The 24,640-nt window shown below is 40.1% G+C and overlaps 1 protein-coding gene across 1 annotated transcript; it reads left to right on the forward strand.

The window, feature by feature from the left end:
• Positions 1-274: 274 nt before the first annotated feature.
• On the forward strand, positions 275-24,619 carry ATP1B3 (ATPase Na+/K+ transporting subunit beta 3). The gene is made up of 7 exons (XM_058812018.1): positions 275-538; positions 7,969-8,097; positions 11,584-11,691; positions 13,187-13,374; positions 14,130-14,180; positions 19,121-19,207; positions 22,304-24,619. The coding sequence occupies exons 1-7, from the start codon at positions 430-432 to the stop codon at positions 22,472-22,474; spliced, it is 843 nt and encodes a 280-aa protein (XP_058668001.1). The 5' UTR covers positions 275-429; the 3' UTR covers positions 22,475-24,619.
• Positions 24,620-24,640: the final 21 nt, after the last annotated feature.

Consider the following 24,640-nt stretch of genomic DNA (forward strand, 5'->3'; position numbering starts at 1 on the left):
ACGGCCGGGCACATGCGGGGTCACGGGTGCCCGGAGCCGGGCTGGGAGGCGCCCGGTGGTGCCGGGGAGCGGGGCCGGGCCGGGCCGGGCCTGGCGGGCCCCGCGCTCTGCCCGCGCTCGGCGCCGCCGCTCCGCCAGGCCGGGCCGCGTGCCCGCAGCAGGGCGGCGCTGGCCGGCAGGGGGCGCGCGCGCGCGGCAGCGGGGAGCGCGTGTGGGCGGAGCGCGGCGGGGCCCGCCCGGCGCGGGGGCGCGAAGAGGGAAGGAGGGCGGGATTGGGGAAGGTCCCGGCGTGCCCGGCCCCCGCCCGCTCTCCCGCCGGGCGCCGCGGCCGCAGTTACTTAGCGGTTGGGAGCGGGCGCTGCCTGTGGCTTTCTTTGCCGGGGAGGGTCTGCCGCCGGAGTGCGCGACGCAGCCGCTCCTCGCCTCGCCATGGCTAAGGAAACGACGAAGCCCTTCCGCCAGAGCATGGCCGAGTGGCGGCAGTTCATCTACAACCCCAACAGCGGCGAGTTCCTGGGGCGCACGGCGAAGAGCTGGGGTAAGGGCTGCCGCGGGGGACGAGGGCGGGGTGAGGCGAAGCCGAGGGGCGGCGGGGAGCGGGGCCGAGCGCGGGAGGTGGGGGTGCGGGGGCGGGATGCGGGAGGGCCCCCGCGGGGATGCGGGGACGGGATGCGGGAGGGCCCCCCGCGGGGATGGGCTGGAGGGCCCCCGCCGGGCTGAGGGGACGGGATGCGGCAGGCTCCCCGCGGGGATGCGGGGCCGGCGCGCACCAGGTGAGGCGGCCCCGCGCGGTCGCGGCGGCGCACGCACCCCGGTGCCCGTTACAACCGCCGGTCTAAAAATAGCTCCGTCCGTGACAGCGGGGGTGGGGGTCGGGGGAAGGGGGAGTTCCCGGGGCGCGTCCCGAGATGACTCAGCGCCCGCCCCGCAACCGGTGCGGGCCCGTGGGCTCCTCTCCCGCCTGCTCTGCCGGGGGCGCCCCGGGGGCCGCCGCGGTGCGGCCGTGACGGGTTTCCGCCGCGAGGTGCGGGCCGGCCCCGCCCGCGGCATCGCCCGCGCCGCCCGCAGCCTGCGCGTGCCGGGGCAGCTCCCCCGCGCCGGCCGTGCCCGAGGCCCCCCCGCGCTCCCGCGGCGCACGGAACCCGGAATGAATGAGCGCGGATTGCCCGTGTGCTTGGAGCCGCGCTTCGGGAGAGGAAAGGAAAATCCCCAGCCCCCCTCCCCAAAAGTTCATGAGCCCCAATTCCAGAAAGTGATCGTTGTGTGTGGTTGTGCGTCATCGTGCTAAATTTGTTCCAGCGTAGGTCTTCTGGGCCTTTTATTTTCTTAAAGGAAGCTTTAAATGAAGGCTCTCCATTAAAGCCTGTGAAGGCAGTGTTTATTTTCCTATTTTCAGGTAGTCATCCTATTGCTTTCTTCTGAGCTGGAAAGCATGTTATCGTAATCTGGTTTCTTCCAGTAAAAATATTTTGATTTTCCGAGTGTGTTTTCTCATATTAAACAGTTGTACAAATGCTTAATATTAGTATGTTTCTTCTGCCCTCATGGGACATATTTACTGACTTCAGAAAATGCTGCGTCTCCTCCCAAAACTTGGATGTAGTTGGGATACTTAATAGTTGTGCTTACAAAACCAACAAGGCTCTCAGCGTGGTGTGAAGGAACAGGCCAATACATCCTTGGCCTTGACACGATCTCAATGAACGCTGATGTTGAAATAGCGAGGAGGAGCTTTAGGCGGACAGTGCTTGGGGTGTGCTTTCTCTGCCGTGCCAGTGTCTTCTGTCTGTCAGGAGAGGGCCCGAGCTCTGACAGGAGTTCCCCTCCATTCAGATGGAAATAAGAGCTTGCAGCCACTCTGCCAGTTGAATAGCAAAGGATAGGAAATTTCCACTATGCTGTTGTCTAGTGATCTTTCTGTACAGGCAGGTTTCCTCAAGTGCGTGGGCTGGGTGTGTGGATTGCAGAAGTCTGGCTGTGTCATGAGTCTCAGCTGCACAGACTGTAGATATGTTAGAAATAGCTTGCAAGTTTTTTGGTTGTTTTTTTCTTTTTTGAAGTGGAAGATGAAACCATCTTCTCTGTTTAAACCTGTCTAGTGGGATTAGTCACCTAGGATGTTACTAGTTCATGTTAGACCAAGGCCAATAGATAACATTTGAAGTTGAGATGACTTAGTTGGTAACTGAGTTTCCACAGTTGCTTGAGAAAGTATCTACAGACAGTTTGAATAATTTTACTTCCTTAAGAAGAAAAATTATAACTAATAATAGTTATAATAACTACTTATTTAGTAGTTTAGGTGATTGGCATGTGGTTACTACTGTATACCATTTCCTCAGTCTGGGCATTAGGAAGTGAATGTTCAGAATCACCATATTTTCAGTGTTTCGTTTGTTTTGGCATTCCATGATTAATATACTGTGCTTATTTAATTTAATTATAATCTGACTATTTTGGGGCGTGGTGTGTGGCTTTCTGTTTAGTTTAACTTTTTGATGGCAGGACACTAAGTGGGTGGCTCTGTTGGCACAGAAGAATATGCAGGGTTAGGTCTCCTGCTCCTGCAGTCGAGGTGTGAGCTTAGAGCTCTCTCACCGACTTACAGTTGCTTTTCTGTTGCTGGTTTCTGGGCTGAAAGGCGAGGACACAGGGGAGGGGAGCTCTGGTTGCCAGCCTGCTGGGTTGTCCTGTCTCCAGGGACAGCACGATGAGAATTCAGCTGGCTCTGGTTCTTCTGTGCGTATTTCTCTTGTCTCAAGACAGCTTCCTCACAGAAATGAGACAGAAGCAGTAGAGAAGCCTTTTAAGTAATTATTCACAGTATGTGCATGTTTTGCCTAGTCTGACATAGTCTGGGGGGCTTATGTAAATGGTAACTGCAGGGCAGTGATTCTCTGTGAATGCCAATGCTGTGGCATTGGAGTACTCCTCTATCTGCCATTTCCAGTTCAGCGTTAGTGAAAAGACCAGACACAAGTGATTATGTAGTCATTTGTCATGTAACAGAGGTTGCAATTTAGAGTTTGGTAAAGAGTTGCTTTTTACACCTTGGTGAAAACTGGATGTCTCCTGCAGAAGAAAACTGGATTTTCACCTTATTTTTTTCAGACTTGAGGGGTACTTCAGTTTGAATCTTTCACAAGTTGATACCCAAACCTACACACACTCTCCCCCAAACTCTTCTATTTTTAATTACTTAGCATAGTCATTTGTTGTATTAAAAGAGACAGAAACTACTGGGAAAAACTGCTGATTGAGGCTGTGCTGTTCTCAGCAGCAAGGCTGAGGGGCGCCGATAGTCCTCGAAGAGGTGATGGGCACAGGGTGGGTCTGGGCTGCCCGCAGCGTTTAATCAGGTGGGGCAGAGCGAGGAGCGCTCGGCGGCTGCTGGGTGGGGCCTTCTGCGAGTGAAAGGAGGATCAGCCTCAGTCTCTGCCTGTAAGGGCGAGGTGCTGCGGGGATGGAGTGAGGTCAGCATGAACGGCTTGTGTTGAGATGCTCACTGCATACTCTGGTGTGTGCACTGTCTTACGAGGTTAATTCTATTCTTACGAGTTAATTCTATTCACATAAGCTTAATAAAAAAATAATTTGTGCCAAAAAAGAGGGGCAATATAGGCTGTAGCAGTACTTCATCTCTGGTCACACTAGATGTCATGTCAAGGTATTTAAGCCTTTCTGTAAGCCTGGTTGTGTCAGGGTGTTCGAGGTAGAGGTGGCATTGCCTTGAAGTGCACAGAAATTAGGCCCTACTGAATTTTCTTTTGAATGCTTAGTTGTATTTTTTGGGGCACAGACACATGGTTATAACTACAAACAAACAAAGACCCACCAACCAAACCCAACACCTCATTTCTGGGAAAGCTTTCCACCATGTCAATGGAAACACACTCTTGTTGGCCACCATGACAAAGGATCCTGCTTTGCTTCTTTTTTTGTCTTCACTGGTTGGAATTCAGTGAAGACAAAAAAAGTGCTGTCAGACTTTTAACTGCTTTTCTGACATGGTTATTCTGTCTTCTTTATTGGTGTTTTGAGCAGAGATTTATTGTCATTTAGCTTTCTTTATGAGTAGTGTAATATTAAACATTCTAGCATCAATGTCTGCCATTGCAGTAGAGCATTTTATTTTCCTTGGCTCAGAGCACTCTGAAAAAAGGCATCTTGCTTTGTCTTGTAACAGATAGCAGTATGCTCTAGTAGTACAGTGAGTGTATTTTATGGTGATGGTGGGATGTTCTAAATTCTTAATCATGGCATTAGACCCTGGCTTTTTGGATTCTTTGCAAGTGTTGCACTTGACAGTTTTTGTTGTCTCCTGAGGTTTAGTCATTTTCTGCGTGGAGCCCTGGCTTATTGTAACATAAAATATAACATGGGACTGAGGTTGTATTTCTAACTCATCTTTTTCTTCCTCCTTCTGCTGTCATCCAAATCTGGAAAGCAGTATTTCTTGAGTGTCCAAGAAAAAAGATTGAAACATGGTTAGTGATTATTTAATGTGGATAGATAGGTTAAAGTAAGGAAATCTTTTGCAGGTTGACTAAAACTCCTTGATGTTCCTGGTATCAGTCTGTAGGAAGATCACTCGAGTGTTTAAATCCCATTTGTTAAAGATTCTGAAGGACAGTCATGCAGGTGATAGGATCAGTGCAGCATGGAATCCAACAAACTATAAAAACAATTTCATTTTTGTTGTTGCAAGTAATGTTGTATAGTTGCTACCCTGTTTGTGGGAGTGTTTGTATTGATACCTTTGTATATCTAACTAAGCATTACGTACAGGTAGATTTGTCAGTCTGGTGTATGCCTGAGTTTTCATTGCTTTTGCCATGTAAAGTTTGGAAAGCTTGTATTCCATGGAAGTGATGGCCAGATATGTGATAACTTGCATTCACCAGAGTCAGAAATTCTAATTTTCACAGTGGAGAAGTGTTTTGATTCCTGCAAATGAATTCCAGCTAATGACAGTATGAACATGTTGGTTCAGAAATTGAAGTCTTCCAGATTTGACTTGCTTGTTGATGTGGTTAGGATGTGAAGAAGTGGTTTTGGTGCTGTGATGCCCTGCAAAAAGAAAAGCAAACTAAAACAACTAGGTAAACTGTAATGCAGAATTTTGGGTTTGAGTTTTTCTTGTGTTATCGTTTTGGTGTATGAGATGTTGTACAACAGTTGAATTGGGTTGCATGTTAGCTGTGGAAGCTGGACTTTGTTAGGAGGAAATATGGAAGATAGCTTTTCACTGTTACTTGGGTACATCTTGTTTCCTGACAAGAAATCCAGTGTGATGTGAAGTTATTTTGGCAGAGTTTCTTGACAGGTTATGGCTTGCTCACTGTGATTAGCTAAGGATAATTAGTACTAATAGGCTCACAAAGAGCAGCTTACTCAGTTTGGAGCGGTTGGAAGTTGCAGAGGGGATTTTTGTTGTTTGTTTTTTCCCTCTTTTTAATGTGGCAAAGTAACATAAATGGGTCAGTTGAGTGGTCAGCGTTCTGCAAAGAATTTACAAGCTGTATTAAAATAAAGATTAAACTTTGTTGGGCTGGGGGAGGCTGTTGGAGCTTCAGGGCTGTGAATACAAACAGCCTTTCCAGCCGAGCTCTGCTGCCCATCCCTGGTGGCTGGGCTGCTGCTGGAGGAGTGGGGCTGGGGGAGGTGCTGCTGTCACTGCAGTCTCCATCATGGAGTGGGGACCCCTGTTAGCCCTGTCCTGGTGCTCCCTCCAGGCTGAGAGGGGTCCCAGCTCTGCCAGCCCTGCTGGGGTGAGGGGCTGTGCAGCTGGGTGGGACACCTGGCACCCCTGAGGGAGAGCTGCCCCTGTGGCACTGCCCTTCAGGGTCAGGAGTGCAGGGCATGTGGTGCTGCTGGCCCAAAGCAGGGCTCTTCCTAGGGCCGTGTCTGCTTGGAGCTGCACTCCATGCTGCTCTGAGTGCCCATGTTATGCTCATCAATTTTTTCCTTTTCCAATGAAGTTTGGCATATTGTTTTAGAAATTAAATACGAGTGTATTCTGAAATAACTTCCCTGGTTTTCTTAATTTTACTCTACTTGCCACAGCAGCTGCTTGTCTTACATGTCAAATTCTTCTGTTCCATTGGGACTGTTTGGTGAACATCTCGGTCACTTGATGGAAAGTGTACTGTCTAGGGAGTTTGAGGGAAGTATCCACTAGTTGATTAACTTGTATGGATCAAGATGAGAGCTGACCAGAGGTTTTGTAAGGAAGCTTTTTTGTTTGGTTGATTTTATAACACCCAGAACACGGTGGATATTAATCAGAAGATCCTCATTCTGCTTTAAATCCAGTTAAGGCAATTACAAGCTTTTAGGTAAAACCCATTGCTGCTGTGCCAAATACAGATACAACTCCTGTAATGGCTTTGTTGACTAGAATTTGTTTGGTTTTATGTTCTCATTTTAGCAGCTAAATAGCTTCTAAATAACCTTAGCAATCATTCACAATAGATGTCCAGCTGTCTTGTTCATTATAGAGTAGTCTTGTTTTTGTGTTTGCATACTTTGCTACTTCTAATTGCTGCATAGAATCCTACATCTTGGTGCTTTCAAGTGTTTTAAATAGCTGATCATTTTCGGGTCATTGCAGATTGGTAGGTATCTTCATCAATGTGTCAGATAGAAAACTAAGACCAAATGGAGAATCCACTGACATTCAGCTGGTTGCTGTTGAGAACTTTACTTAAAGAATTTGGAAACCATGTCATTATTTTAATAGATGTACACAGAATTCTTTTGGGAAAAGTTAAATGGGTGCTTGGATTTTTAGCAGTCATGGGTTTCTGGGTACCATACTATACTAGAGACTATTTCAGTGCAAAATGCAAGCATGATTTGTGGGACAGGAGCCAGGGCTTAGGCTTCCTTCTGTCTTATTCCAGTGGACAGTACATAGCACTGGGGTACAGTTGTGTTTACTTTTGCTCTTTTCTGTGAAAGGTTAGAAAGTTCTGCACTTGGTTCTGTCAATTGTCAGTGGTAGGATGTTGCATAATGGTTTTGAAGTACATTTCTTCATACCCAAGTTGCATATCTGGCTCCTGAGAGTGCCCTTATGGCTAGAATATCCAATAACAGTTGAATTTGTGTTAACATTTGGTTATGTTTTTGAATTAGAATGGTTTTAAAGATGGCTCTCAGTCCAAGCATCCAGTCCCCTCAGTACTTTTAATAGCTCCCATTCTTTTTGACAAATTCTCTGCATATGTCCTTAAGCTTGTCTTAAAACAGAATCCCACACATTTATTTAGGTTGGTATTGAGTGCTCAGTTAGTGAAACAAGTTGAAGCTGGTAATAATCTGTGTATTTGGTGAATTTGGTGAATTTGCTGTGTCTCTGGGGTAGATTGGTAAAGCAGGTGTGTGTGTGTGTGTTAGGCTGGATAAATCTGGAGAGAAGGTTTAGTTTGTTTTCAAACACATGTGGCAAAAAGCACTTTCACCCTGAGAAAGTATCTTGTAACTGGACGTTTGTGAAGAGCTGCTCTTGTGTGGAGTTCCCTCAAATATCAACTATGTTATTAAACGCAACAATGGCTTCCTCCCTGGTCTGGATCCAGTGTAATAATTTTATCTTTCCCTCAGTTCTTTTATCTTCCCAAGAACCAGATACAAAGCTAAAATTCTAGTAAACAAGTGACAGTTTATTTTTTTGTAATGCACTGCTTAGTAATTTTTGCTAGCTTTCCTGTATAGCCTGAAGAGTGGTTTTTAATGCTTCTCTCTTAAAAACAGAGATGCCAAAATGGTCTATAAGCTTTAAGAATCAGAAAGTATTAAGAAAACCTCTTTGTTTGCATTATTGTGCACTGTGCATTACATGTGTATGCTAGGGGCATATTTATGACTACAAACATTGTATTGCTAATTTCCCATTTCTGATTTTCAAAATAGGTAATGGAATTAGATGAAACAAAAATTGTAATTTTATCTTTTCCTTTACAGGATTGATCTTGCTATTCTATCTGGTATTCTATGGCTTCCTAGCAGCCCTGTTCACATTCACCCTGTGGGTTATGCTTCAGACCCTGAGCAATGATATACCCAAGTACCGGGACCGCATTTCTAGTCCAGGTAACGCTGTATTTATTTCTTCATTAACTCTGCCTGCTTTAACAACTGAGTTTCATTGAGAGCTCTTTTGAAGTAATTAACCTCTTATGGGAAATCATCATTATTCAGTTACTTGCAGGTTGCAAAGGTACAACTCGGTGTAAGGCAAGTTCTATGTTTATAGCACAAATTCAGGCAATACCTTTTTGTGTGGGTTTTTTTGCTAAATTTTGCTGGTTTTTCCTTTAAGCTCCTGTCAGTTGAATTTGTCATGTAGACCACAATTTTGCCTGCAGATCCACACAGCATGCTGATGTAGAAGTTGGTTTATAATTTAATCAAATTGCTATAAAGCTACTTGAAACCAGTTCTCTTGGATCAGGTGGAAGGCCACCTTGATTAGTGTTTGATACTTTGCAGAAGGTACAGGAAAGCTCTACTGTGGGTGTGATCTGCTCAAGAGCATGTAAGGGCTGTGGGATAGAGGCCTTTGCAGAGTTTTTATTACAGCATTAGATAGTTCCCAACTGACATGGAAAGTCTGTGGATTTTAGGGATTGTAGGGATAGGGATCCACTGGAGTAAGGGCCCTGTTTATGATGACGCTAAGTCCATGTAACACTGAAAGTGCTGTCCTGCTTCCTTTATGTGCTGCCCTCCTGCCTCACTGTGGTCTGCTTCAAGGAACTAATTGTATGTTAAAAAAACCTTGTGCAAATAAGAATGAATAATAAGGTGGTTGTCTTCACCAATATAATAATATATGGAGGGAAGTAAGACGATGTTATTTTTTAAAATACTGTTTTCCTTTTGTTGAATGTAAAACTCTTAAAATGGAACATCACCTTGCAGCTGTATCCACACTTAAGATGGTGCAGTGATCTTTGTAGAGCAAGCTGCAGTTGGGCCAGTATGAACAAAATTTGTTTTGGTGTAGTGTTCTGGCTTCTCTAACAAGTGTCATATTGTCAGGGATTTTGAGGATTTCTGCTGTGTTTTCAAGCTAAGAATGGGCTAGATGCTCGAAAGAATTATTAAAAAAAAAAAAACTAGAAGAAAAATAAAGGAGGGAAGAAAGAGGTGGCTTAGTTGACCATTTCTCCCCATTTCCATTGTGTCTGTTGTGGCAGTCAGAAGCATTGTAGTGGATGAAGCTGTGGGTAGCTTAATGCTGGGCTTGAGTGACATTTCTTCTCTCATGTAGTTCAGGATATTAATTTTCCTTGGCTTTGAAGGGATGTTTGTTTTTAAAAGTATATGCTGCATTAGGTTTTTAATTGAAGAATTCCTGTAACATTTCTGAATTAAATATCTTTATTAACCATGTCTTTAGTAACTCATACATTAAAGTTAATCAAGTTGCTTGTTTCTGTTTTAATGTTTCTCCTTAACTCTGTTGTTTTTCATTTGCAGTGAGACATGTAATGTTCCTGGCTGTAAACTTAAATTCTTTTAAAAAACCTAAAATCTACACACAAAACCTGGATGCCGTAGGTCAAAGGTTCTCCTCTTACATTAAATGTACTTGGAAATCTCACAATTGATTTATTTTATAATTGATACCTGAATTGCTTTGTACACTGGGATATAATAGTATAAATCAAATCCAGATGATTTTAAAACCTCTTTTGTTAAATCCCTCCTGGAATTGTAAAATAATGTAATCTCTTCTACAATCCTAGATGTGATCCTGTGCTGAGGCTGTTAATTCTGTTCCTCTAGAAGTGCTCAAATCCTGCATTTCTCACAGTCTATGCATCAGTCCTTAAAATAGCTTCTTCTGTAGAATTTATACCATAGTTTTTAGGCAGAATGTAATCCACTGGAAGTGGAGCAGTCCCCTCTTCATGGGATGTTTCTGACATTCCCCTGAAGCAGTAAATCTCTTCAAATTATTTTTTCCTTCATTGATGACTAGTTTAGTTATTGTGTCATATACCTTTTGAAAAATACCATTTAAATCCTTCATTTACATTATAGTTTTGTAGATAATAAATTCTTATCCGCTGAAAGCTCCTAATGTGTAAAACCCCTCCAGTGATTTTTCAGCCCTGCTACTAATTGCCTTTTATTTTGTTGAATCCCAGTTCACTGTGAAGGCCAGAAAATTACTGTAATGATGCAGAGTTGTCTGCAGTCAAAATAGGGACTGTTAGTCATTAAGGCCTTTACTTGATGGCTTCCATGGAAATAATTTAACTGCTGTTATTGCAAAAAAGAGGATTTTTGATTTATTTGGAATCCTATAAAAGACCTGGAATAAAATACATTAACTTGTACCTGGGTTTTTTTTAAAGCTGAAGAATATTTGTTGGTGATGAGTTTCTAGTATAGATGTTTATTATTTGCAAGTTGCAAGTATTTGTAAATAGTTTCTGCCTTTGGATGAGAAGCTTGGCCATTTCCATAGGTAAATCCTTAATAGACCTGGGCTGCTGAAAAACGCTCTTGGTATACTTTTCTGAACCTTACTGTGATGGTTAACTACAGTAGCCTAACTTTATCTTACTTTCTTAGATGTTCATTTTTTATGAAGATGTCCTGTTTTTTATTTTTTTTTGTTGTGGGCGAAGGGGTGTTGCCATCAGGTACCTGTGTGATTGCCTGCTCAGTGTCCCTTTTGCTTTCACCTGCTCCACAGAAATCCCTGAGATTGAGCTCTGCAGCTTTCTGGGAAGCAGGGGCAGCTCAGCTCTTGAGAGGGCCATGCTCACCTCACTCCCTGTGTGCCTTGCCCATCCTCCAGCTGGGGCTGGGTCCAGCCTTTGGTGATCCATGGGCTGGTATCTCCTGCAGCTCTGGTTGCTGCCCAGAGCCCCCAGAGGCAGCAGGAGGAGCTGGAGCTCCCCCAGGACACTGAGGGGCAGCTCTGGAGCATGGGCTGAGCCGTGCCCTGGGGCTCTGTAAGGTGTCTCCTGTCCTCCCTGGGACAGGTGGCACCTCAGCTTTGTTAGAGCAGATGGAGGAGAAGACTGAATACTAATTTGACTTGTCTGTTTTGACTGGGGTAACTTTCAAGCCGCCTTTATGTATAATCCAATTTTATTTTTTTTTCCTGGGTTTCTGTGAGAATAATACCATCATAGCTTCACTGTGTATTGCCTAAAGCTTTGGACTGTTGCTTAAAGTGAAGGTTTTGTGGGTGTGCTTTTGGGTATTTTTTCAGTTATTTTTAAAGCTTAACTTGCTGAGTGTGGAAAGTGGATCAATAAAAATCTTTGATTGAAAGTGATTAAACTGCTGATTTTGCTTTTCCTAATCACTTGGTTTGGTTTGTGAATTGCAGTTGTACATTGGGTTGGATTTAAATGTTAATTAATGTAATGCTGATTTTGATTGCTGGCTTCAAACACAAAGTACCTTCCATTACTGTAGAATATAGGGGTAACATTAATGTTTCTTTACAGATAATAGACATTTTCCAATTTATGGATGCTTGAGTAAGGGTTAGAGTGGTGAAGGAAAGATAAGTTGCTTAGTTCCTAACTTAAACTTTTTCTTTTTAAGGACTTATGATTTCACCAAAGCCAGACACTGCATTGGAATTTCACTTCAATAAGAGTGACAGCCAATCATATGCAGAATATGTTACTACACTTCAGAACTTCCTTGAATGTAAGTTACTTACAATTGCCCAAGTAATTTAGGGGTCTTAATCTTGAGTACATTATTTCATTTCTTGCTTTTAGCTACTAATTGCCAATGCCAACTTACTAAAGCAAGTTCAGGGTTACAAGTTCAGGGTTACTGTAGATATGTGTGTTATAAAAGTCTCTATTTTACAGAAAATGGTGAGTAAAATGTCTATATTGGACAGTGAGCATGAGAAACAGTGCAGTACATAATGGAGAGTTTTGGGTGATGTGGTTATTTAAAAATACTGTAAGATGTAGAAATTACATATGCCAAAATAATTTAATTTAAAATAACATACAAGACCTGTGTTATCTGATTAGTCTCAATCTAAATGATTTGGTAACTGGGTGAGAGTACTTTAGTCTGAAGAACTTAGGTGTCTCTTTGGAAAATGAGGCACACAAAGATTAAATTAATTGAAATTTATTGATTTTTTCACTCTGATACACAGTATTTACACACAGAAATATTAAAACACTGAATTTAGAACATGAAGAAAAGCTAATACAGGGCAAATCTGAAGGGTGGAAAAATCACTGGTTTGTCATACATTATTTTACATGTGTGCCTACATGTACACTTATTCTAATAACATGGAAATCAATTTAAAATATTAATAAGTTTAACCCCTCAGAAGTTGTAAGTCAGAATGAGGAAGGTGCTGTGAAATCTCACCTGTGTGCATGAGTTGCTTTGTTAGCTCCAGCTATGCTTGAATCTCTCCATATTCAGTTTTGGTGCCTACTAAAAGCTTCTGTGAGTAGGCTTTTCTTTCAGAGCTCTGCCAGGGGTTCCTGAGAGCAATGCTGCATTTCATGACTACCTGCCTCTCCTGCACTTCTGTGGTTTTGCATCAGGATGAACTTTCCCTTTCTCCATTTTACCTTATTAGCTGGGAGCTGCAGTGTAAGGGAGGAGAAGAAACCACAAAGTGTCTTAAATGGGAGTCATTTCACACTTGTGACAGTATGCTCTGTGCACTTCAGAAACACAAGAAAGTGAGAAACAACTTGAGATGTTAGTATAACATAAATTATACAAGCTGATGTAATTGTAGAGGCAATTTAATATTAATTATTGGAATACTTTCAAGTTTCCTGTTTGTTTGTAAAAGAAACATGTGCGAAGGGAAAACTGATTGAGTTTCCAGATACAAACAATCAATACATTATTGGCTTAGCATATGTAGTTAGTTTATGTACAGAAATTTATGAAGTTGTGATTATTGTTACAATTTTAAAAGCAGGAAAGCGTTCATTCTTCTATAATACTCTTTTATTCAAGTAAACTGCTACTTGTCTGTAGGCTTTGAAAAAGTGTTTGTTAAGATGGATGTAAGATACAGTGCTCTGAAAATACTTCTTTGAGGAAACTCTTAGGGAAGTAACAGGATAATTATTTATATAGGCATCTGCAGGCTTTGGCTGGTTATGTGCTTTATACCATTGATTTACAAGCTGTTTTTCTTTGATAGCATATAATGATTCCAAGCAGTCCCAGAACATAGACTGTACCCGGGGAAAGATCTTTGACCAGAGCGAGGCTGCTGTTAAAAAGGCTTGTCGCTTCAACCTCTCTGACCTGGGACCCTGCTCTGGCAAGGAGGATGCCAATTTTGGCTACTCTAAAGGAACTCCCTGCGTGCTTGTGAAAATGAATAGAGTAAGTGCCTGCTTATCTTCTAGCTCTTAGTACAAGTGCTCCCAGCTACTGCTGTATGAAAAGATTACTGTGGAAAGGACTGAAATATGTGTTCAGTTTGCTACTCAAGATATTTGCATTTCTTTAATAGTGTAATTTACTGAAACATTAAGCAATTCCAGAGAGTAAGCTTTTTAAGCATTCTAATACTTACCAGTATTGGCTTAGATAACTTGAACCAAAATATCTGAATCTTGTTTTCAGAAGTATATTGTTCTTTGCTTTGCCCCCCCCCTTAACTGTTCTGTGAAACAGATTCTAGACCACTCTGCAAAGTGTTGTACTTCATGTCTGTGTTCCAGATCTCTAATGTAATAACTCTAATCTAGTGCATTCTGTAACTCTTAAACTATGAAAGGTGAGGAAAACTACAATGTATTTGACTTTTCAGTGATGTCCTGTTACTGATTGGTGAATGATGTACCTGTTACTTGAATTGCTAATTGGTTTGAGCCATTAAAATTACATGCTAAATGTAAAATAAGAAAACAGTACTTTCTGTTCCTTCTGTAATTATTTTGAGTTGAGTAAGCTATTTAATTTAACAATGCTTTAAATCTTAGTCCTAGTTTAAAATTGTGTTCAGATGAAAATTACACTAGATACACTTATTCCCTGTATGAACTCATATTTAGTGAGGGAAAAGTTCAATTTCAGTCTGTAAAAATTGAAAGTGGGGAAAAGATCTGTAAATATTTTACCTTTGTCTCCTTTAGATAATTGGATTAAAGCCTGAAGGAGAGCCACATATACAGTGTAACCCTAAGGTCAGTTCAGAATGTAAGAAATAAATGTGTTGTTGATTTTCCTTGTGATTATGATGAATAATGAAGTAGTTTATTTCACTCTTCCCTTCTTAGAGATTTTGTGCTTTTGTTTGTGTTTTTCATCTTACTGTATGTCTCATTTAGTTTTAGTGTCTTTAATTTCCTCAGTGTACCTATAGAAACATTCTTTGGTTCTTCTTTCATCCTTAGATGTTTGAACTACCTGATTTGGTTTAGATTTGAGGAAAATGCATACATGTGTATTTGTGGTCTTGTTTATTTATTTATTGTGAGTTATATTTTTGTTTTCCCATTTCATAACCTCTATTTTTATTTTTTCTCCATGCTGCAAGTGCACCTTAGACAATTTTATAAATGATGGGTAAGACAACTGTGTGTGAAAACTAATGTTACCACTCAAGTAAAAGTTGCCTTCAAGTGAAGTATCAACTACTTATAATAACAGCTAATCTTTGCATATTTGTTATGTACCAATGGATTTACACTGAATGTTTTATTGCAATTATAATAATTACTTTGACTTATGGGTGTTTTTCCTAGACTTCTTGGGGAGCAGTGAAAGAGTTGGTAAGTTTGTAGCTTGAGCAAGGGGCAGAGTCCTGGCTTTTAGCTTCTGGTGACTTGTAAAGTGTAGGCTGGGAAATATTAGTAGTTAATGAGACAAACACTTGTAAGGGTTTCTGCCTTGATCCTAGATACCTGTGGTAGGCACAGATTTTAATACTTTATTTTTGTTGGGTCTTTGAAAGTTTTGGTCTCTCCAGGACAGCCCATAGCAAACAAAGGTGATTCTTCCTCCTACTTGAGACTAATTTGCTTCCATTCACAAACCCCATGTTCTGTTGAACAGAATAAAGGAATTAAGCTCCTTCTACTAGTATTCTTTTGACTTGTCTAATGTATAATTTTTTGCAATGTGATATTCCAAACTAGATAGAAGTTTGCCTCTAGCTGAGGTATTGTTAGTGGCAGCATTTCTCCCTTTGTGATCACATTGAAAGCAAGGTGAATTTGCTGTTTGTAATACACTAGTCTTTAATTGTTTTACTATTTAAATCATTCTTCTGGTTATTTCCCAGTCTGTATTTATAGATGTGATTTCTCATAGTTCACAGCTTTGAATTTCATAGGGCTGTTTTTGGCCCTCCTCTGTCATTTTTTGTGGTCATTTTAATGGGATCAAGTTCTTTGAAGTGTTTTGCACTACTTAGCTTGGTGCCATCAATGAATGAACTTGGGTTTGCCTCTCAAGTCCTTACTGAAACATGGAATAGGATTCAGAGCAGTCATCTCCATTTCCACCAGAAATGCCTTGTGAAGTGTTGAGTACTAATGTTCAAGTGATTTACAAAATATTGATGGATGGCAGTCCTATTTTACGATGTATTTCTTCAACTTTTGTCTGTGGATGCTCTATGAGACAGTAGTAAAAACTATACTAAACAGATACTTCTTACCCTCTTAACTGGTTTCACTAGCAAAACAGTAACCTTAATAACAACTTGGTTGATCATGGTGGCATTTTTTGCTGGTTTTTTTACCCTTTGGGATAAACAGGAGTGATTTGTGTGTGTTTTCTTGCATCATCTTTCTCTTAAGTACCAAGTTCTGCTACTGCATCCTCTTAAAATTTTTGTCATCTACACAAGTGTGATGGGTATGATTTTTACAATTATTCATCTTAGTAGTTCTTTAGTGACTTCCAGGGAAGTATTTGTCAGGTTTTGCTACTTTGAATGCATCTATTTTTGTTAGCCTATTCTCACCCTAGCTCATAATAATTTACTTGCTTAGGAAAGCTTAGGTACCAGTTGGAATTGGTCCTGTAGATTTACTGCTCGCTGCTTTTTATCTCCCTTTCATCTTTGTTTTTAAATATTTCTTACAATTAAGAGTCACAGAGTGGATAAGGTTGGATGGGACCACAGTAGTCATCTGGTCCCACCTTCCTGCTCAAAGAAAGTTTATCCTAGAACCCATGGCACAGAGTTGTAGCCAGACAGTTCTGGAATATCTCCAGTGAGGGAGACTCCACACACTCTCTGGGCAGTGTATTCCAGTGCCCAGTTACTGCCCAGGAAAAAGGTTCTTCTTGATGCTCAGATGGAACTTCTGTGCATCAATCCTACATATGCTGAGAGCCATTTGGAGAAGTGTCTGCCTGGACGTAACAAACACACCATCTGACTTTTAGATGGTTTTTTTGCTTTTACAAGTCTCTCAAATACAAAATTTGTTCAGTAGCTTCAGTCTGCACATCCTGCCAGTTTTGGCCACCTGAAACATCATTTTAAGTTTTTCAGTGTGAAATTTGTGTTATTCAGGTATTCTTCTGTGAGGTGAATCTTCTTTATTCTTCCTGCACTTTTTATATGGTGGGGTTTTTTTAATGGAAAAATTTCAGAGTCAGCACACTTATAGCTGGGGGATGCTTCCCCCTGTACCCTCATGTAGTTGAAGCTGTCATCACTGTAACTTCTGTAGATGAGGGATGTGAGTGTTTGCAGTGTCAGACACTCATTGCAGCTGGTTCTTCCTCCTGCCCCCTGTAGGAACTAATCTGCTGCAGTGTTGAGAATCCCCAGAAAGAGAAACAAATCAACAAAAAGATTCTGCCTCCAAGAAGATCAGCATTTTAGGTCTTTAGTTTGGGGCCAGAGTTGTGCAGTTTCACAAGTGCTAGAACATCTTGCAGTATTTATTTCAAGTTAAAATAGCCTTTACTGAAAACTGGTAAATTTCATGGGGTTTTTTTTGTTTTGTTTTGTTTTTTTTTTTTAACTAGAGAAAAGAAAAGCCTTAATTCCAAAATACATCTTTTTCTGCTCTTTATTGACCATCTTGACTTCATGTGAGGTATCACTTTGTGGTTGACAAGAATGAAGAATGGCTGTATGAATGACATTCTGTGTGCCTTGCTTTTGTCAGCATACTCAGGATCTGAGTTATCTTTTTTGTGATAGAAATCTGTTGTTTTACAGTTTCTGCTAATGAATACTGCTCTTTATCTTCTCCATTTCTTCTTCTCAAGTCATTATAGATCATTCCTTCCTAAATTATTTCCTTGGGTCTTTCTTACATTATTTCTTTAGCATATTATTTCAACATCTGGTAAACTCTTCTTTCTAAACTAGTCTTAATTAAGACCCAGTTAGAGATGGAAATCTGTCTGTCCAGCTACGTTGTCCAATTTTTAGATTTGCTGACTGTCACCAGCTCTTCATGGAAACTACATGATAAGCAGAAAAAGTGACACTCACTAATGGACAGATTCTTGAAGTTCTTCAGTAAATACAGCTTATTTAGGTGTTTTTTAGTTTTTTGCTTTTATTTAATTGTGTAGGGATATTAATTAGGATTGTTTATTCAGGACTATCTGGAACCCCCCCAGCAGTTGCATTAGATAGGCAGCTGCATGTCCCAGAAGCTCCCTGCTACTGCACTGAGAGCCTAATGCATAGATTTAATGTATAGTGATGACTGCATGCATGCCTTGTACCCAGCTGCTCCAGAAAGCACTACTCCTGCTTACTTTGCCTATGTTATTCCATATGCTGATTATTTAACCATTATTTCAGCAATATATTTGAAAAGTAAGTATTTTCAGCTGCATGAGCTTTAAATAAAATAAACAATAATGGTGAAAATCAACATATTCCTTCTTAATAGTTATACACAAGCTCAAGGTCCAAAGTACTTAATAAATTTATATTGATGATTGCAGTAATTTAGACTGCAAAGGAATGAGAATGTGGCTATATCCCAAAAAACTACTGTATGCTGTTTTGAGGAGGTGAAAAGAAGGTAACCTTGAGCTGTGGCTTGTTCTTAAATATGTTTTGATCTTACTGCAGTTGTCTTCTGAATTCTGTAGGGATCTGTTTAAAATTACAGCTGTTGTATATGGTAATAGAGAAACAACAATGAAACTTGCTAATTAATTTTGAACTTGTGAATTACATGGAACAAATAGTGATGTTCTGAACTTGCATTTAGCATTTTGGGGTGGTTGTTTTAATGACATTTCTCTTGGTTATGGTAATAAATTAATTTATTACAGAAGGTTACAGATGTGGGCATTTCCTAGTGGTGTAAACTTGGAGCAGCTTGTTATTCTGCCAGGATATAGAGTCTTGAAGAATGTTGTGTATAGGGAGAGGTGTTTGTGTATTGCTATACTGATAACCTGTGTCTGGACAGCTCCATCATACAGACATATTTTGTATATTTTATGGGTTGACTGACTCCTTAGTCAGAAATTAGGCAGCAGCTTTGTAGGTAGCTTATTCTTATTCCAGGATTTTAGGTTGCAGGGGCCAGTGGAGTGATAAGGCCTGCATCTGTATACATTGTTCCTCTGAGGTGGTGATACAACTCCGGCAGCATCACCATTTAACAATTTGGGTTTCTTCATATCTGGCCTGTACTTGAAGGATAGAGGGTACCTCATGTTAGGAATGGCACTGTTGCAGAGAGGTGTCTGTGGTTCTCTGTGAAGGCTTGTATCATTACAAGCTTCAGAGGTTTAAAAACCTGGCTTTAAACAGCACGATTGACCAAAAATACCCAGGCTTGCTTGGAGATACTTGGGATTTAAACTCTATATGGGGGGTTGGGTTGTTAAATTACTCGTTACAATGAACATACCCCCTTCCCCATTTCTTTGACTCATAAGTGTGAAGGCAGGCTGTCTTTGACTCGACTGCTAATTTAAGTACTGCTCATCCTTAACGCAGCAGATGTGTGCAGCATGTGACTGTTAGCCAAAAGAAATCTGGTTTGAATTATTTTGAGTTTGTAAGTCAGTTGCCTTTTTTTAGGTTTCTTGCAGTTCATCATTGGATTATCATTTTAATTTTGTGTTCATTTTTATGCAAGCAAATGTTAATTTCTGCTTTCCTTGCTGTCTGCAATTACAGGAAGAAGGCATGGTTAGCATAAATTATTTTCCTCGTAATGGCGCAATGGACTTGATGTACTTCCCGTACTATGGGAAAAACTTGCATGTAAGTATCCCTTAATGATGGTCTTCACTTTGTGTTCTGTTTCTGTGTGCATTTCCAGTTGCTAGTAGCAGATTAATTCTGAAGTTTGAACTTTGTAATGAGGTGCTGCTAAGGAATATTGCAGATGCAGACGTTGCACGGCGCTCAGAGAGACTGAGACGTGCTTTGGCAGCCATGAACAAACTGGGCATTGTCCTCATGGAGAGTGGCTGTACACCAGCAGTCTGGAGAGCCACTGCTCTTTTTTGCTCATTGAAATCTTTTGGAGTCTTTTTGACTGCAGGGACAGGCAGGAGAAGTAAACTGTCTTCATGTTAAATACACTTCTAGTAGTTAATCCTTGGTGTTTCTGTATAGGATGTTAAGCTCATAAGCCCTTATGGTATTCTTGATTATATTTTTTGTGGCTCTGCATGCTATACTTTCTATTTGCCCTGTTTTATAAAGGAGGACTTCAATGCAGCAGATACATTTGGGGTTTTCTAAAATTATTGTTGTAAAAACCCTAAATTCACTACTTTATGAACACAGTACATGTAAAATTAAAACTCCAGTTTTTCTTTTGAAATATTTTCTTGCATCAATTTGTGATCACTGTATGCAGAAAATCTGTACGTTCTATAAAACAGAAAATCATATTGCCTCTTACTGACCAAGTCATTTAGTCTACTAAACACTGTTCATCATTGAAGATAAAGGTACTTTTTCAAACATAAATCTATTAGATTCATAGTGTACCATGGTGAGTGGTTGTAATTACACCAAAGTTATTTTTTTATCAAATTACTCCTTTCTCAGTTACTTTTCCAGTGTATTCTATACTTGCAGCAGTTCCATGACTTTTTTTAACCTCCCATGACTTTTACTAATGTGGAAGGAGCTTTTTTTTCCTCCAACATGTGCTTTCATGTTACTTCTGGGTAATTCTGTATTTTCCATTTTGTTGCTATGTTATGAATTGGTACCCCATTTAGGCATGCAAATTAAAGAGAGATTGCCTGTGCTTCCAACAGCTGGAGTTGGTACAGACTCTGTCCTGTTCTTGGAATGAAAGAATAGGGAAAGAGAGCACTGCTTCCCTAAGAAATGTAAAATACAGCATCTGTGCATCTTGACATGTCAAGACCCAGTTTGTACCAAGGATGGGATGAAGAGCTTTACTAACAAAATTCCCATCTTGCTGCTATACTGATGGAAAATGGAAGATTATGAAAAGACACTCATGATAGGCAAAACACAGTGCTGTTCCTTGCTTGAATTAGGTTATTTAGAAAAAACTTTTTTAATTATTATTTTTAATGTTCTTTTTCATATGGAACAGGGGCTTTGGTTTTAGGCATTCTTGCTTATGTAAGGCCTAATTCTCCTAATATTAGCATAGTGAGAAATAAGAAGAGTTGTGGGAAGTTTGAGTGTTTGCATCTCAAGGGTCTGGATAGATTCCTTGGCTCTGCAACAGAATTTTTATATTATATCAGTGTGGAACTGTTAAATTACTTTATTCTGTAAAGGAGTTAAGAAGATTTGAACAAACTTGCTGCTCTTGTTCAGGTAGCAACCAGAAAAATATTAATATCTACAGTTTTGTGGTCCAGGATGGTTCTTGTCTTTTGCTGCTTAGTACAACGAGCCCAACTCTGACCTTGGGGAATGTTCCCTTTTTCAGATGATCTGACATAGTTAATGAGGATGCTGCCTCTCTTCCCTCCTCCTCCAAATTTTATACTGAGTAAAAGTCCATTCTGGTATCATCTCTTTTCAAAACATAGAAATTTGTGTGCCCCTTTGGAAAAACCTTGATGGTGAGAAGACTTCTCTCCCTGAGGAAACATCAGAATTTTAGTTCTGAGTTTTAGAAAACTCTAAGTGTGGTATCACCCTTAGAACTGGGAAGTTTTGAGGGAGTCTTGCCTAGCTGCATTTCTTCCCTCCCAGTCTGAAGTTTATGGGAGCACAGGAAAATTTCTGATCTAGTGAAACCATTATGCAATGAAAGCAGCTACTTCAGTCTGTTTCTTACTAGTACTTAATATTGAAGATTTTAGCACATCTACTTCCATGACATCATCATAAATGAGACTTTGGGTATTCTCTAGTGTAGAGAAGATAGCCTAAAACCAACAGAAATGTATTTAAGTCTTTTAAGTTGATGAGGATGGAAAAAGTCTTAACACAGACTTGTTCAATTAAATTTCAAGGTTTATACTTACACAATACTGTAATGTTGTATTTAGTCCACTGACTTACATGAATGTTTACCTGGAAAAGAATTTTGCATAATCATCAGTCAGCAGTACTAACCTAAAAATATTAATAAATTATGGAAATGCTTCATGAACATTGCATAAATGCTGCCTTAACAGGGTATAAGCTCTTATTTAATTCATAGGCACTTCACAAGAGAATGAAAGTTCTTACTGAATTGGATGTGAGGTACAATATTGAGTTGGCAAAAGAATGGAATTGATTCTGCTCTCATTCTTAAGTTTTAATTTTTACAGTAGTCACAAGTTGTAATTGGTCCACCAAATATAACTGACCAGGAAGGATGCTGTCAGGATGTTCAAGGAAAGGTTTCTGTATAAAGCTTTTAAACAGATAACACCTTTCAGAATGGTTTGTTGCTGAAAAGGTAAATGGGATAGGGGAGAAGGGAAGCTGGTTTGTTAGTATTTGTTGAGCCAGGCTTTTGAAAAAAAAACAACACTTTAAACCCTGGTAGAAAAGTTGCATTCTGTAGCAGATTACATGCACCCTGCCAAACAAACCCAAAACAAGCAGAAGAGTGGAAGACACTGATTTCTGACGTTCTGTCATTGAAGGTTCCTCGAAGAATTGGAACTAAAAAAAGTAGAAATTCATATGCATCTTGAAGATACTGTCTGTGACTCAAATGATGTTGAATATATTAGTTAAGAAATGCTATGAAGGTATTTCTGACCTGGGAAAATGAAGTTTCTTACTGGAATCAGATTGGACTTTGAAAAGTTGGGTTCCTAATTAGCTTTTTCTTAACTGTTCTGATGGATTAAGTGTTAATTTAATGCCAACTTACTCTGATCTCTCAAACATTTTCCCCCTCTTTCTGTTTCCTAGGCTCACTATTTGCAGCCTCTAGTGGCTGTTCAGCTAACCATTGCCCCCAACGCTACCAAAGAAGAAATAACAATTGAGTGTAAGATCCACGGCTCACCTAACTTAAAAAATCAAGATGACCGTGACAAGTTCCTGGGACGAATTGCCTTCGAAGTCATGATGTCTGAATAGCTGGAGTAAGCACTCTCCACCAAGTAAATGTTGTGTTGTCTGTTTGTATCAGCTGGACATGCCATTCTAGGATATGAGACCACCTTGAAGAATGTTAAGGTGGTTCATGGCGTTCAGGGTAGCATAATAATATGCTTCCAAATTGTATGTTTAAATTCCCTTAAAATAAATGCCTATCCTGCTTTTTGCCTGCCCTGTTGGAACAGTGTACAGACTATAGTTATGTCATAGGGACCTGTAAATAGCTGTTTTCAAACACATAATAATGGTGACCTTTGTCCTGCTCTAAAATGTGGTTTTATCCTCCAAGTGAGTGTCTCAAGCTTAATGTGCTGTGCTCTGTAAATATTGTATTGATTTAACACTGGTTTAACTGTCATATCTCAATGCTGACACAGTTAGAGGGATAAATAATAAATGGTACCTGATTGACATAGTGATTTCTTTGTAAGAGTAAACACCTCCAACATAAATCGTGTGTGTGGGAGTGGGTGGGTCAGTGGATGGATGGCTGTGTGGAGATGCCTTAAATTGTAGACTGGGTGGCATGGGAGAACTGAAGTGGTGGATTTTAAGAGTTGGTATGAATATCTGAAAGTAAGTGCTCAACTAGTACTTTCTTGTGCTTGTCACTGTGCAAGTATTGTGTACATGTAATACTTGGGATAGAGTTTGGTGTTCTAGCTGAGGAATTGAACCTTTCTTTGTGTTGTTAATTGCTTGTAATATGTGGAGCACAAATAAAATCTACAATATTTTGAAACTTTTTAGTTCAGAAATATCAATAGAAAACAATTTAAATAGTTTAGGATCCTGGTAACAGTTGTACAACAGAGCTGCTTGAAAGAAGTGGCCTCACTATTGTGGGAATAGGCTTTGATTTTCCAATGAAAAAAATTCTGGAAGAACCTCTGTTTAAGGAAAAAAAAAGGAAAAAGAAAGGATTGTCTTGATTAAACATTCATGTTTAATTTATATATCTGTTTTGTCGCATCATTTTAACATCTCACGTCTTCATCTGCTCTTTCATCTTGAACTTTCTATGTATTTCATCATCATCATCCATTAGAAAATTGGTGTCATCACCTGCTTTGTAGAAATACTTTGTTGACTTGGGGCTCGTTACTTGCAATGTAACTTAAAGTGCAGCTGCTAAAATGACCACAGCCAGACTGGTTCACTTGTGACTGCTCACTGAGCCAGGCTGAGCCATGCTATGGGGCTGACTTGGGCAGTTGAGCTGACATGCAATTTATATTACTCTTCCCCAAGGTTTTTGTGTCTTTCAGTCTTGGGGGGGGTGGGCTTGAGCTCATGGTTCACATTTTGATGTCTTCCCAATATTAAAGACCACAGCAAATCTGCATTTGTGTAAATACCTGTATGTTGTACTAGTTAGGCCCAAATTTGTTACTTAACAACTTTTATACCTAATTATTACAGTGGTTTTTAATATTTTATTTAAACAAATTAAATGAAGGATTTCTAAAATTCAAGATCCAGTCTTAATGCCCTGCTTTATGTTTGGGGCCAGTCTAAGCCACATTAGTGAAACTTTTAACAGCTGTGCAAGCCTACACTGATGCACAGTTGAAGGAAGCTGCTCTTAATGGGACTTGAACAGTGTCTTAAACCTCATTAAAAATAGATTTATATTGATCTGATACCATTCTGCATGCTTTTTGTTGTCTACAAAAAAAGGTTGTTGTTCCTACAATAGGCAATGAATATTTTTGTAATAATGGCATGCATTAATACTGAATGAGATGTTCTTTCAAAATATTCCATTACTAATGTTTTAAATGATGCACTTTTAGAGCTGGGATACCTGGCTTCTTGAAGATATGACTAATTGCTTCTCCGTGTATTAATACTGCCTGAAAGTATTTTAATAGTTGTGAGGGACCTTAAGTGTAGATGTTGCATTTGACAATGAAAAGGACTAGCTTCATGTAAAAACTTCTCACATTTGTGTTCACTTAGGAATGGTAAGAAGTTCTGGAGAAACACTCAGTTTTCAAATGAGCTTGTTTTTTGCAACAATTTCTCTTTTGACTTATCTTGTCTATAGACAAAGCATGAAATGGCAACTTTTCACCAGCACTTTTCAGACAGGTAAAACTCAATAAACTCCTGTTCTCCCTAGATTCTGTACAAGTGTTTTTT

The sequence above is a fragment of the Ammospiza caudacuta genome, chromosome 11 (genome assembly GCF_027887145.1).
Source record: "Ammospiza caudacuta isolate bAmmCau1 chromosome 11, bAmmCau1.pri, whole genome shotgun sequence".
Taxonomy (NCBI): Eukaryota; Metazoa; Chordata; class Aves; order Passeriformes; family Passerellidae; genus Ammospiza; species Ammospiza caudacuta.

What these genes read in the sequence shown, in the direction of transcription:
- ATP1B3 (XM_058812018.1), top strand. Translation starts at nt 430, where the DNA reads ATGGCTAAGGAAACGACGAAGCCCTTCCGCCAGAGCATGGCCGAGTGG. An exon ending in GCGCACGGCGAAGAGCTGGG is followed by an intron (nt 539 to 7,968) that starts GTAAGGGCTGCC and finishes TTTCCTTTACAG; the next exon opens with GATTGATCTTGCTATTCTAT. An exon ending in GGACCGCATTTCTAGTCCAG is followed by an intron (nt 8,098 to 11,583) that starts GTAACGCTGTAT and finishes TTTCTTTTTAAG; the next exon opens with GACTTATGATTTCACCAAAG.